Source organism: Parasteatoda tepidariorum, chromosome 6, assembly GCF_043381705.1.
Source record: "Parasteatoda tepidariorum isolate YZ-2023 chromosome 6, CAS_Ptep_4.0, whole genome shotgun sequence".
NCBI classification, from domain to species: domain Eukaryota; kingdom Metazoa; phylum Arthropoda; class Arachnida; order Araneae; family Theridiidae; genus Parasteatoda; species Parasteatoda tepidariorum.
Window position 1 is genome coordinate 2,450,390 of NC_092209.1, and position 14,931 is coordinate 2,465,320.

General features: G+C 28.6%; 1 protein-coding gene across 3 annotated transcripts in view; it reads left to right on the top strand.

Moving 5' to 3' along the window:
* LOC107444514 (mediator of RNA polymerase II transcription subunit 13) overlaps nucleotides 1–13,847 on the top strand; it is an 80,607-nt gene extending 66,760 nt beyond the window's left edge. For all 3 annotated transcript variants that reach the window (XM_016058669.4, XM_016058677.4, XM_071181906.1), the window contains 5 exons: nucleotides 2,175–2,598; nucleotides 5,721–5,951; nucleotides 8,385–8,546; nucleotides 8,761–8,882; nucleotides 13,245–13,847. In XM_016058669.4, the coding sequence (XP_015914155.1) occupies nucleotides 2,175–2,598; nucleotides 5,721–5,951; nucleotides 8,385–8,546; nucleotides 8,761–8,882; nucleotides 13,245–13,377 (1,072 nt within the window). In that variant the 3' untranslated portion in view covers nucleotides 13,378–13,847. The remainder of the gene's footprint in view (nucleotides 1–2,174; nucleotides 2,599–5,720; nucleotides 5,952–8,384; nucleotides 8,547–8,760; nucleotides 8,883–13,244) is intronic.
* Nucleotides 13,848–14,931: the final 1,084 nt, after the last annotated feature.

The following is a 14,931-nucleotide window of genomic DNA, read 5'->3' on the forward strand; positions in this document are numbered from 1 at the left end:
CTAGTTTCATTGACAAAGTTTTCATATTAAAAGTTTTGTTTATTATGTTATGTTAGAAAATTTTTTTTTACAATAATATACAAGATTTATTATTTTTAGTTTCTAATTATTTTTACTTGTTTGCTATTTGCATTATTTAAATGTTGTTTTATTATGCATTTTTTAAAGAAATATAAATTAATATCCAATATATTGTAAAACATAAATTTAATATATTTTAAAAAATTCATTAAAATAAAATGAATTGAATAAAAAAGAAGAATTTGTGGTGTAAACAATCCTGGTGCTGTGCTTACCCTTATCTAAACATATCTACCAAAAGAGCAAAAGTAGCTTACATTTTTTTACTCTGGTAGCCAGTGCTACTATTTTTAATTGCTAGTCTGGAGTTTAATTGCTTGCCTTCTAAGCAAAAATAAATAAAACTTATCCATTCATTCCAATTAGTTTATTTCTGAGCCTTGATAATAGGTGTAAATATTTCCAGAATTTATTTATAATATTTACCAACTTCAAAAATGTCTAGTCTAATTTATATTATTAAGTCTATCATTAAGTCTAATTTATAAAGGAAAAGAAAAGATTAATAAAAAATTAAATATTTTAAATAAATAAATAAAAATTAGCATTTTTTTTCCTTTTATAATGGTGTAGTATCTTGTAAAAATGCTTAACAAAAAAATTATTTTATTCAATTTTAATGGTTTTAGCACTTATTGTGTTTCCATTCTTGGATGCATATTGTCTCACATCTACACAATACTTTGCGACTATCGGTTCTAATAGTTGAGCAGCAGTTATATAATGTCATATACAATAGTGAAAGTATGGAATGCCATTTTGGTAAAGGATTTGGAGGTGAAATGTTGTTATAGTGTTAAATCTTATTTAAAGTGATTAAATCGAAAGCTAAAGCCATCGGACACAGCATTAGTTTGTCATAATAATGTACAAAGAACTTTCAAAAACACATTTTTTCTTCTATTTTTTTTCTTTCTATTTTTCTTTCTAAACAACAATTTGATTGTATATTATATCTCTATACTGACGGGAAGGGTTTATGATGTAAAATACAATTGGTGCTTAATATCTTCCCGAATAACATTTTACGTTCACTCGACGGTCCTATCAGCACTTTTTTAAAGCAGTACACATTTTATTGATAACATTCATTTTCATCTGTTTAGAGTGAGTTTAAAGTGCAAAAGTGATCAGAAAAACTACCTTTTTAGCAATATAACTTTCTTTGTAGCAATGTACAACGGCAACAACTTAATTACAAATATAATTAAGTACAGCTATATTTTTTGAAATGCAGTTAACTGCAAATTAAGAAATAAAAAGACTACATTTATTAAAAACTGTATTTCCCGTTAACTGCATTTAAAAGAGAATTTAAAATGCAGTTAACTGCAAGTATTTTTTTAATGTAGTGATTCTGAAGTACTTACAATACTTCAGAAGATAAATTTTGCTGGAAGATTTAATTTACACATTTGTTCAAAATCAAATGAAGTTGACGTTAGATAGAAAAAAATTAGTTTAGAATGTTAGATTCAATTATAGACATGGGAAATTAAGAAATATCTATTGATGTTCCTTTACACTAGCAAATTCTTTATATCTTTCATGGCAATTATAAAATATTTGTAATACAAAATACCAATTGAGCAAAATATGTTCCTCTTCGTTGAAATAACTTTTAACTTTGAGTGTACAACATTTGTATTTGAGGACATTCATAAGTTATGAGCAAATTGATAAATGAGTTGTCATTTACAACAGATAAAATTTAAAACATTTAGCCATGGAGACATTATCATTGCTGTTAGACTCACTTAACCAGATTCAAAAGAATTCTGTACTAAACCAGGAATCAGTACAAACTACTGTTTTTTCTTTGTATTACTCTACACTAATTGTTTTTTCTTTTAAAAAAAAAGCAATGCATTACTTTACAAAAAGTAGTAACTTCAGTAGTTTCTTAACTCGCAGAGCATTAGTTCCGATCACTGGTTAGATCTGTAAGGAATTCGTGTGTTTTTAGTACTCGTTTTCTAATCAGCTTTATTAGTACTAGTAAAAAGATGGCAGAAAGTATCTTAAGTTTTTTATGTTCTCATCTATTTTGAATTTCTGTAATAAAAGTAAATTCTTTTATTTTTATTTTTTAGGCATCGTAGAAAACAAGCATCCGTTCGAAGATTCGGGCTGCGAAAGCTGCTGGACTTCATCTTAGACCTCATTGCTCCCTCCAACCATCCTTGGCGCATCGTCATTGATCGCTTTGGGCGTTTGGGTCATGGCGAACTGAAAGCTTGGGCGTCTCTTTTGAGTAGAAGATCCCTGCACTCTTACTCTAAGAAACTGCGAGAGCTCTGTCATCAGTGCAGCATCTCAGCAATTGGGGAGACCCCTTCCATCCTCTCAGCATGCCTCGTGTCTTTTGGACCGGATTCGGCTTTGAGGATAGTGTCTGACCAGTTTACCTTTGATGAGCGATTCTGTAACAGCCGTTCTAAAAAGTGTAATCTGAGCACGCCTGAAGATGCCACCTGTACTCACATTCTTGTATTTCCTACGTCTGCCACCACCCAGGTTAGTATTGAAGTGCAATCTTATTTCAGTACAAGCATGACTCAGTTCGACTCCAATTCCTTCTATGTGTGCTCTGATTGGAATTGCTGCTAAACTAGCATCTTTCAGAAACATTTTTCTCAAAACTTGTATAAAAAGGGGGGGAATTTATATTGCTAATGTGCTGTGCTGCATTTTTTTATAAAAAACTTTGCTTCTAGCCATGTAAAATGCAGGTTTCTTTTAATCGCTAAGGAGTTTAAAGTTATTGTACCAAGCTTGTAAAGCTAGTTTATCTCTTTCTGTGAAATAATGCTCATAGAGGAAGCAGGATCTGAGTATTTTGAGTTACTAATTCCTTTGCAGGTTTGAAAGAGGCCTGCATGTTAATCATTATTTCTTGTTTTAAATAGACTAACAATAAAAAAAGGCTAAATGTAGATTAAAGTAAGGAGAAAACTTTAAATTATGAATTTCCATTAGCTATATTTGAAATGCTTTCCTGTTGAATAAACATATTTCAATTTTATCAATTTAGCTTTACGTTTATTTAAATTCATATACTTTTAAAACTTATTTAATATGTAGTCTGTGTGTGTAAATATGAAGAAAGACTTGTTCTGCCAAGAGTAATTTAGAATTATTGATTTATAATTTAATGTTTCCTGATTTAATTTAATTTGCTCTTTTTTTGATAACTAATTGTCAAATTGACTTTTTGTTTTCAATAATTCATGAAACTCTTAAGCTTTAAAAAAAAACAACTATGCTTTTGTTTTTTCAGTGATTAGTTTGTAACAATTATATAATTATTCTCACCATTTTAATTGGAAATATTAATTAGTCATACAATTGTTTTTAAGTTTTTAAATAATATTAAATATTATATTTTATCAATTCTTTAATTGGTATATTCAGCTTCTGTGTGATATAGGGTGAGTAGCAATCAATGAGATAGTTAGAAATTATAATTAATCAGTATACTTTGGACTTTATAGACTTGAAGAAAAATAAAAGGGTCACTGATTTAAATGTAATGTCTTATATAAAAATTAATGAGTATGTCAATACAATTATCATGACCTCAATATTAAGTTCCTAACTCACCCTGGAGTATAAACCCTTTCCTATAGTGATTAGTGCAATTGCAACTGCCTACCAAGACAGAGGTCCTAGGTTTCAAAACCCTAATGCTGGCCTACAAACAAGATCCTTCCACATTGATGACTTTGGATAACAAATGCACAGCTATCTCATTCCTCGACAGATGATTTGCCTTGATTTGACTAACAATTTGCCTGGGTCTACAATGTCAAGGCACAAACTGCACAGCAATGTTGACTTCTTCCATTGTCAGATTGCCTCTCAGTCTCATGAAACGATCACGAATGATGAATTAGATTACTCGATCACAGGTGGGTGTGTGTGTGGTGGCAATTATATAAATAATACTTCCTAACGCACCCGGGTTGGAAGTGTTCACCCTTTTTCTTGATGGTTAAAGCATCTGGCTGCGACCACAAATGTCCTCCATTCAAACTCAATCAGCAGTGAATAAGCAACTCTTTTCAATCATTCACACACTATTCAAAGTGTCACACAATGCTTTACCATATAACAGTTCCTCGCGGCTTAATTTGCAGATGCCGTTAAAATGCTGAAAGTAATCATGTTTAATTTGGATACAGTCAAACTCTTTTTAAGAAGTACAAAAGAGCATCAATATTTACTTGTTACAACAGAATGTTCATAAAAAACAGGGTTGAGAAAACTGATCAATGTTCATATATACTACTAATATCGTATTTATTTATATTTTATTTCTGTGTAGTACAAAATGAATTAATTTGTTTAGTACTGTCTTATTGTCTCTTTGTTGTACTATTGTTCTTCAAATAAGACTGGTGGCTTGAAAACATCTTCAAAAGAAAAGGAAAAAAAAAACAATTTGTTAACTCAAAAAGCATCAAAAGAAAATTTTTCTAAGAAAAAATTTGTTTAGAAAGGTGAAATTAAGTAGAAATTTCACAAAAATATGCTTGATAAAACCAGGGTTTTCCAGTTAAATGCAAAGTGTGCCCCAGTGTTTCCATTTTTTTTTCTTCATAAAAATAAAGCTCATAATAAGCGAGCCCACTATATTCATTAATATAGCATGTGTTGAAACAAAATGAGGGAAATTTCTTCTCAGACAAAGTTGTTGCTTAGCAACCATGGGAAAAATCATAGAAATTTATCAAACTCTGAGTTGCTAAGCGATTGAATTTCCTCTGTTGAGCTGATTACTTCATCCAGTTTCTCTAACCACTGAAGAGTGTTTCCTTAATTGAATGAGAGTTTATAAGACCACTATAGATTTTTAGCAATTTTTTATTTATTTATTTTTGTCGAGTCCATTAAAATGATTTTATGTGTTACCGTGAATGACCGATATCAAGAGAATGTTTACTTTCACCGGTGAATGTCAACAATCACATAGTGGCGTTGGTGAATGTCCGAAATATTTGTTATTTATCGAAATATTGTATTTGTCGATATATTTGTTCGATATTTTAATATCTATGGAGGATAGGTTAGAAGAAACATCAGTGTTCGGAGTACTGGTTAAATGTATACCGGGCACTGAACCTGAAAAAAACATTGTTGCAAGGCAGTGGTACTTAACTAGTATATATTTCAGACATTTACCAAATTGACTGTGATTGTCAACATTCACAAGGAGAAGTCAACAATCACCCATTTCAGTCATTCACAGTGTAAGAAACTGGCCACTAGATGGCGCAGAAAACCTTTTAGGTTTTTTTTTTCTTTCCTGAAGAGAAGAGTTGACAGTAAAAAAGATGGATGGTGGTTTTCTTTGAATGTTGCATCATCGCTAATATTGTTATATGTCTGTGATGTGCATCTATAGCTTTGTGAATAAATGATTTTAAGATGGAAGCTACTAGTCTTTGTGACAAAATTTATTCGTCTTTACAGCAGTAACATATTCATTCTTAAAATGCTTAATGAACTTGAGCCTTCATAAGTCAATATTGTGTGTAGCTATGACAATCAACACACTTACAGTCTATTAAAATGTTTTTTTCTGTTGACTCTTTTTTAAAGATTGGTTTACTTTAAGATTTTATTTTTCTCCATAGTCTTCTCAAGCAACTTTTCAACAAGAGCACATAGATCCGTTGCCTGGTGGCCTTGGTGAGGATCTGTTTGAGGCGCTGGATGATGATGACATAACCACAGGTGACATCAATGACATCTTGATGTGGACGGACAGCCCTCAGAGTGGAGGCAACTCACCCCACCACTCCCAACCATCTAGTCCCGGGATGTCTTTCAAGCTCTCTTCCTCATCCCATACTGGACTGAGCAGAGTGAGCATTTCTTTTACTTGGCAGCGTTTAAATGTATACTAAAATTAAACAAAATAAAATGAATAGTTTTTGGAGATGCCAACTATTATGATATCATTGTCAAGATTAGGCTCTTACGGTTGAGTAATGAATATTAGGGTTTTCGAGAATTTCTGGACTATGCTTAGCATATTTTTTTCTATTTCTCAAGCAATTCGAAAATGATAAATTAAAAAGAAAATTCATCTCTCCAATGAGCTATTTTGAAACTAAAACTTCATTCCTTATGGAGGAGCAAAAGAGCCTAAACTCAAACCTGAAATGCTTTGAACAAAAGTTTTTAGTAGTTCAAATACAGGATGATATCAAGATAATGTGCTAGTTCTAATTTGATGCTATAATTGCTATTTCTAATTTAATTAAAAACTCGAACATTGCTTTCAAGTAGTCAATTTAATTTTATCATTTTATAATGAAGTATAAAATTTCAGCATTGTATAATTTTTAATTTAATATCAAAGTGTTACTTTTTATTTAAAGGTAAGTTCATGCATAATTTTGTTAATATTATAAAACCCATACCTGCCAAGTCTCCTGTTTTTTAACGAAGACTCGTATTTTACGATTACCGCCCGTTTATCTATGTATTATTGAATTCCTCCGTCTTTTTTAAAGAAATTTAAAAGATTTTTTTTAGCAATAAATATCCGTTCATAGCAAAAATACTTCTCTTATTCCTCAACAAATTGCCAGTTTCTTCAGTCCGTGTACTGCCGCTCTGACCAAACCAGATGTAGTGAGAATGCTGTTGTAAGTCATTTATTCAGGGAATTGTTTTTTCTCTGATGGCGAACTTCCTTATTTACCTTCGGGAATCTGGCAATAACTTCATATGTTTGCATTATATTTTTACCTTATAAAAAATATATTATATAAAAAATATATGGTTTATAAAACAATAAATAGTTTATAGAATTATTATATATTATAAATATATTTCAAGTTGTACTAATTTTAATTTCTTAAATATTAGTTGCATATATTTCTGTATTAGTGTGCTTCTGATTACTGATATTTAATTTGGAAAGTTGGCACTTGTGATTTTTAAAATAAACAGAGAGTAAATCCTCCTCCCCAGATTATGAACTTATTTATTTGAACATGACTTTTTTGTCAAAATTTTTAAATTTCTTTTAGTAAAATACCCTGAAAAATCTGAGCTTGTGAAAAACCTAGTTTATAATTGCCAGTATAAACTGTTCTGTTGATTGCATTAAAATGTCTCCTTGTTTTTGTTTTACTTTAAAAAAAAAAATGTAAAATTTCTTCGAAAAATACCTATCTTAATACAATTTATTTTGCTTGTTGCTGTCCTGAGAGTTTAAATGAGTAATGTTAAATAAGTGTAAAGCTGCTAATAAAATTTCACCCATATAAAATGAAAATGTTTCTAATTTCCAGAATTTTTATTTTATTCCTATGTGTTATTCAAGGATGTTAGAGTGAAAAAGAGATTAATAACGCTATATGCAGCAATATTTGATAGTTCAAACTTAGCAACAATCTACTCATTATATATATATATATGATGAAGACATATAGCCCGACCAGCAGAATTTATTTCAAACAATGTAGAATATCCAGTCATGTTATTTTAATTATTTCTTATTTTCAGTAAAAATGTGATAAGTTGCAGTTTTGTCTTTTCACTATTAACAATTCCTGTTTTTTTAATCTAATTTTCAATTAACAATACAGTAATCATATTTTTAAATTGCTAATTAAAGAATCATTCACTAAGTTTTCTTCTCCAGAATTGCTTTGAATTTATTTGATAATGGAAATCGTAAATTTGGTTACAAATTTTACTTACATATTTTTATGAGATGAATATGAGAATATGAACTAATTAATGCTGGATTTTTTTTCTAGTAACAGTTCTATAAATATTTTTTATCCATTGATCTCCAACTGTTGTGTTGTTCAGTGTTTTATTAAGAAAATTATACTGTAAACTGTTAAAATTTTCTGACTAACGACAGTAATTTGGAAATTAAAATTAGTATTTTCCTTTGCAATAAAATTTGGTCTTATTATATTTTAGTCAAGCGAATTATACTTTTTTTTAGTTTGATGTTTGCATTTTGTAAAAAGTTTTCTAGTATATTAATAGTGTACGAATAAATTTCCTGGTTTTTACTTTTGACCACTACTAGGCCTGTTTTTGTTTCTTCCCCAATTAAACATTAATTTGCTACTCTTTCTCTGCATAGTTTAAAAAAAAAAAAAACATTATTTCCAAGGATTCAAAAAATCTATATGTAATCATTTAAATAAATTATTTTAAAATAAATGTGGGAAATTATATGCACAAGTACGAAAAATATAGTACTGCAAGAGCATTGCTGAAGGTCAGTTTCACCGAATCTGCTGTTAAATTTATTTATTTTGCAGTGTGAGAATCTCTTGACCGAGAGCCATGATGAGACTCTACAACTCCTTCAGCAACCTCTAGCCCTTGGATATTACGTGTCCACAGCTAAGACAGGCCCCCTGCCAATTTGGTTTTGGTCGTCATGCCCCCAGCTCCAAAATACATCTCCAATATTCTTAAAAGTAAGTACATATATTTTTAAATCATCTATTGTTTGTTAAAATAACTTGAACTCATTCATGATTCAAAACTTAATTTATGCGTATAGCACATTTAACGGATTTCTGAAGTTACAAACTTCACAATATTCTTATAATTTTATGACAGAAAACCTAATAGGGTTGTTTTATTTTTCTGTTTAAGCGTTGTAGTGAATATGCATATTTTTTGTTTCAGTCTGCCCTTCTTATTAACATCCCTTTCATTCAACAAAGCAATGATGATCTTCTTCACAACAATCCTCAGCAGCAGACCATTTGTCATCCGCTTGACTCAAATTACACTACAGATGTCTTGAGGTAAAATTCTTTTTTTTCTTCTCTTTCTTATCAATGACTCCTGAACACATTTTTCTTGACTTTGCATTTTTTATTAGTTCTTCCGCACACAATAATCAACTTTACTTTCATGTAAAGTTTAATTTAATACTTAAAATTTAAGAGGGTTCTTTTATAAGTGTGCCAGGAGTTTTAGCCAAAGGAACCAATCCTTCTTCTTAATTTGCCGTTTTAAATCTAAAATCTCTTTCAAAAGTTTATTTTATTTTTGTGATCTTAAAATAGTTATAAAAACACAGGTTTCAAAGATGCCGTTAATTGGTAATCAGATAATTGCATGGGTGCTACTCCTCAGTTCTGGGGACTAAAATCAGCTTTGAGAAAAAAATCATGAGACTAAATTTCATCCATTAATCTCTTTTCCATTTGTTCTTTAAATTAAAATGCTTTTTTTTCCCTTAAAAATGTCACTTTGATGTAAATATTACATTTTAATGAAAACATTGTTATTTTTAATAATTATTACAAAGCGATATCGCACCACAATGAAAGAATGGGATGGATTGAGCTTCATCAAATGCTTGCTTAAACAAAATTTATGCTATTGTTGTATTTAAATTTATTTGAGATTTCATTTTTCTCTAGCGTCTTAAAAAGCTGAACAAAATTTAGTTTATTTATTTATAGTGATACAGGGTTGCCACAAACTACTAAAATGCTACTATATTCGGCGTTAAGCGACTATGGCATCTTTTTTTGCCTGAAAAGGCTAAAAAAGCAACTATTTTCAGGAATAGGCGACTATTAGGAGACTTTTTTACTCTAATCGAAGTTTTTTCGCAAAAATGAACGTTACATTTCAGAACGTTAATAAAATAAAGCAAACTTTTATACAATCATTTATGTCCAAAAATTTAAATTTCTATTAGATTTAATAAAGTACTTGTTATATTTTCTCTCTGAGGGGTAGTTTTGTTATTTTTAATTGTTTTTTCCTTCTATTAACATTCATATTTTATTGTAGTTCGACTTCTATTTAGGTCCCTATTTTCTTATATGTAAACCTTTAATATTTGTAAAAAAAAATTTTAAATTGGAGCATAATTAGGACTGGGCGATAAATAGATTTATCACGAAATATCGATGTAACGCATATATCGGTAGGCCGATGTAGTGACTTTCGTTTTAGGCGATGCATCCGAAATCTTATTTAAGTCACTGGAATAAGACTACAATCGCAGTTTTGCGATTTAATACGCAAGGATCCTTGACTAGGCTAACGCTGTTACCACACTGACGAAGACGATTTTGATTTCATCTAGCTGCAGAGATGTAGATAGCGTTGATTCGTTGAAGATGATGTTAGTTTCGTGATGTTGAATGACTAAGAGCGAATTGAATCATAACTTCCGGTTTCATGAGAGGATCAGCATTGTAATATAGAACGCAATACATAGTTTCTTTATGTCCATTTTTGTCTTTGGAATTTTGCATTTTTTGAAGATTATTTTCAACAATGGGACTTAAGTCATTTTGCAATCGTTGTGCATTTTATTTCGTCGGAAATAATTGTTGGGTTTCTTGTAAATTATTTTTAGTGAGACTTTTGCTGCTTAGCAATCGTTTCGTTCTGCATTATTTCATACCATATTTTTTTTCTGTCTGGGTTTAACGATTCTTGTGAATTTTTTTTTAGTAGACCTACTGTTACTTTGCGATTGCTGCACAATGGCTGTTATCTTAAATTTTCGTTCTGAACTCAATAGATCAATGAAAAGAAAATATGAATAAATAAAAAAGATTCTTCTTTGATTTTTTTCAAATATTGTTTTTCATTTTAAGCATTATAATTTAATAGGGGTATTTTGTATTTAACTTAGTTATAAAAAGTTAGATTTTTTTAAAGTTATTAAATGTAGGTAAGTATAATATTTTGATTATTTTTAAACCAATAAATGTTTGGCCATTTTTAATTATAAAAAAATTAAAACAAAGCTTACCTTTATTTAATTTGCTTTTATTTTTGAGAAAATGAAAACAAAGTTTTAAAAAAATTTGGCTATTAGTTAGAACAGCAAGTAATTTTTTATTTTTTAATTAAACAAATAATTTTTTAAAACTAAATTAAGAGTTTAGTAATGTTTTGACGTTTTTTAATTTAATATTAGTACTTTCTAACACTTTTTAAAAGCTTCAGTTATAAGGCTTTATTAGAAATGTTAAAACACCATTTATACATCATACAATTGTAGGAGATAGTTTTTTTAATCTCCCTTTTAAACACACACTACTTGGTTACATTTTAAAAACACATGGCCCCCTCTCAGTCACTCGTTGCCACCCTCAGTAACAAGTGAAGAAAAAATATCACTATGGTGATTTTGGTTGGTTGGTGCGGGGCCGGAGGCTATAGCGATCAACCCGTTTGTGATAACTTAAAGTATTTTAATTTTTATTAAAATTCTTTCAATACTTGTTTGTTTTATAATTTGTGAGATAGTCAGTATCATTTTTAAACAAATAAATCTTAAGTCAATTTTATTTTCAGAAAAGAAAATAATAATGTAAAAATATTTTTACATTTATGAAGTAACGAATTTGACCATTAGTTAATGCCTACCTTTAGCAGGAGTCTCCTGCTTTTGATTAAAATCTTTCCCCTCAGGCCTTCAGGGTGTTTTCTCCTGCTTTTTTCTATTTAGTGCACGATAGAGGAAAAAAAAACAATTTGTGCAATTTCCTTCCCAACTTGTGCTTCAGATCATGCTGGGCATTTATTTAGAAAAATTTTCCCCTATAGCAACATCACTAAAAATTACAGTGAGTGTGAACCAAAACAGCAGCCATAATCGATGAAATAAATGGCAGAATCGGAGATATCTTGGACACCATTAGGCAGAATGTTTTTTCACTTTTTATAGATGGCAGTTTTTTTTAAGTAATGCTAAATCAGCAACATCTGCAGTTTTAAAACAGTAGCAGTTAAAAAAAAAAAAAAAAAAAAAAAAAAAAAAAAAAAATTACATTTATAAAGTATTGTATTCCTTATTGACATATTTTGTTAATTTTGAACCTCTTCCTAAATTTTAAAAAGTCAAAAGATGTGTTTTAATATAACTCTATAGAACCTTATATTTTATAAAGAACACATATCTTTATTAGTCAGTGTCAGAATCTTATTGTGGTCTATTTTATGTAATGTAAATAATATATTTTGAAATAAACTTCTTGTAGGAAGTGTGAATCAGGTTTAATTTTCAATATTGCGCTATGTCGTGATACAGAAAGGGTCTCCTGCTTTTTTATTTTCTAAGGTTGGCAGGTCTGGTTAATGCTACTTTTTATTATTTTAAATGATTAAATAAAAAAGGGTCTAATGATGTTTCAAAAGCATGGTTTTTTTTTCCAACAAATAATTTAAAAAAAATTTTTTTTTTCTGAAGTGAACATTTCTTTGGTTTGTTTCCCACTTTCTTTTTTTTTTTTCTTTTAATTTTTAATACATGTATGTAAAATATTTTGCTACAGTATTATTATTTTTAAAGCAATAAATCTTAAATAATTTTTAATTTAAGAAAAATGAAACAAAGCTTTCGTTTGCTTTTACTTTGACTTCCTTATTATTTTAATTAAAAAAATTAAGAAATGATATTGATGCCATAGTAGAATATGTTTAGAATTTATATTTTCTTTTGTAATAGATTTATTCCTTTTGAATTATTTAAAGATTTCCCATAGGTAATTTTGTAACATATGCTAAATCGCGATACATCGCTATATTGCGATGTCTTAACTGACAATGTATCATGATTTAAAATTTCTGACATCACCCAGTCCTAATCATAGTATTTGACAGTTAAGCTTTAGTATTAGTAACTTTAATATTTAGTTTAGTATAGTCAGTTAAGATTTTAGTTATTTAGCTACTATTTTTGTTCCTGTTCAGGCAACTATTTTCATAGTTTTAGGCAACTATTTCATGCTTGAGGCTACTAAAAGCAACTATTTTTGTTCATTTTTTACTGTGGCAACCATGTGATAGGACAAGAAATAAATTATGACGAAGCAAAAAAAATTAGACCTATTAATAGCTTCATAAAAAAATGAGTGGTTTATTATCCAGTGATTGGTGCAAAAAGATCTACACGGTTAACTATTATTTTTATCTTGTTAAGTGTGTAAAAATAAATTAACAAAATGAAGAAGAAAAAAAAATCAAATTGTTATGGAAAGTTACATTTTGGAGTCAGTGAGCTATAAATTTCTGGTAAACAACACTAGATTGGTGAAAAAATAAGTTCAGTCTTGAAATTTACTTAAGAGTGTCACATTGAAAAGACTATAAATTATATTACTTTGTTTTGAAGTTTCTTTGTGTTTTAGGTATGTGTTAGAAGGTTACAATGCCCTGTCTTGGCTGGCTCTCAATTCAGACTTCCGTGACAGAAGGTCGTGCCTCCCGGTTCACATGCAGATGTTGATGCAATTATATGGCTTTGTCGAGGCCATCTTGTGATCCCCCCCTCATAATGGTGATATTTAGAGAGAGATATAATCTATTGTAATGTTGAGTGTGTACAGAACTATACTTTTAAAATATTTTTTAAACAAAAGTATTTAATTTTAAAGGAGATTTTATATCTTGTGACTTTATATTGCTGTTGATGTTTCAAATAATGTATACAGAGTATATTTTAAAAAAAAAAAAAAATGAACCTTGCAAGTCTTTTGTTTCCCTCTCCTTTCTTTTGTTTTTAAAGGCTAAGTCATGTAAATGCGTAGTAACTCCCCTTATTATATGATGTTGTATATTGAAAGGAACTCCTATTTTAATGCTAATGATAAAAGCATTTTTTGGGGAATTGAAAAGAACTTTGTTGAATATATAATAATGTTTTAGAGCCTTTCGCAATTCTGTGCAATTTTAAACTATGTTGCTGCTAACGAATAGTTGCCTTGGAGTTAAGTTGTTTGAGAAAAGAAAAATGAAATTTATTTTGAGTACTGTTCAAAATATGTGCTTTTTATATCATAGTGTGACTTTAGCATGATTTAAGTGTGATAAAATTATATACTATACATATATATATATAAATAAAATACTTTAGATTTCTAAATACAACTGATTTATAATTTCCTGTAAATATCTCATTCTGTATTGCATTTAGTGAGAAATATTTTACTACATGCTTTAAAATTACATCTGGACCAAACTACTGTACAGTTTTTACTAAAAAAAAAGTTTTTTCATTTGTTTTTAAATATTGTTATTGATGAGTAATAAGCTGTTACAAATATATTAAATTTATATTATTGAGTTTTCATAACTTATTTCAAAATATTGAACTGTAGAATGAATTTTTTTTAACAAAAAAGAAAAAATTATAATTGTTTTAGTGCATTCTAAATTTTAATAAAATTTTAAAAATAATTATAATTTTAATTAAATTTTAATATTTATGAAAATTAACAATTATTGAATATACTTTAAATCTTCTATGCAAATGAATTAAACAGTTAATAATTGCTGTGTTTTGCAAGTTGTTTGAATTTATCGTCAAAATAATTTAGATCTTTGGTTTTGAAACCAGCTCAACCCATTTTTTATTAGAAAAAAAATAGACTTAATATTACATTAAATTAAACTTAATATTAGATCTTTACTGGGAAGGACAACTTTTGGATAATTCTGCTATTAAAACTGCTCCTTTTAAATTATAAAAAGAAGAAAAAAAATTTAAATCATTTTTATTTTAAAATTTTAATTTTTTTTTAAAAATGCTTTTGTTAAAAGTATTTTTTTTTTTTTTACTTTTGTTGTAAATATTAAAAATAATAATATCAGTTATAAATATTGAAGTAATGATTTAAAAGTTTATGTTTAAGAAGAATATTTTGTTTTTATTCATTATCATATTTTAAGAAATACAGCTTATCCATAAAGATAAAGCACCGACCGTGAGCTTTTTGCTTTATTGGAATCAAGGAATATAAAAATTAGTTTTCATATCACTGTAGCTTGATTTAACATTCATTTTTAATTGTAATAATATTTTTAAATTGTGTAAAC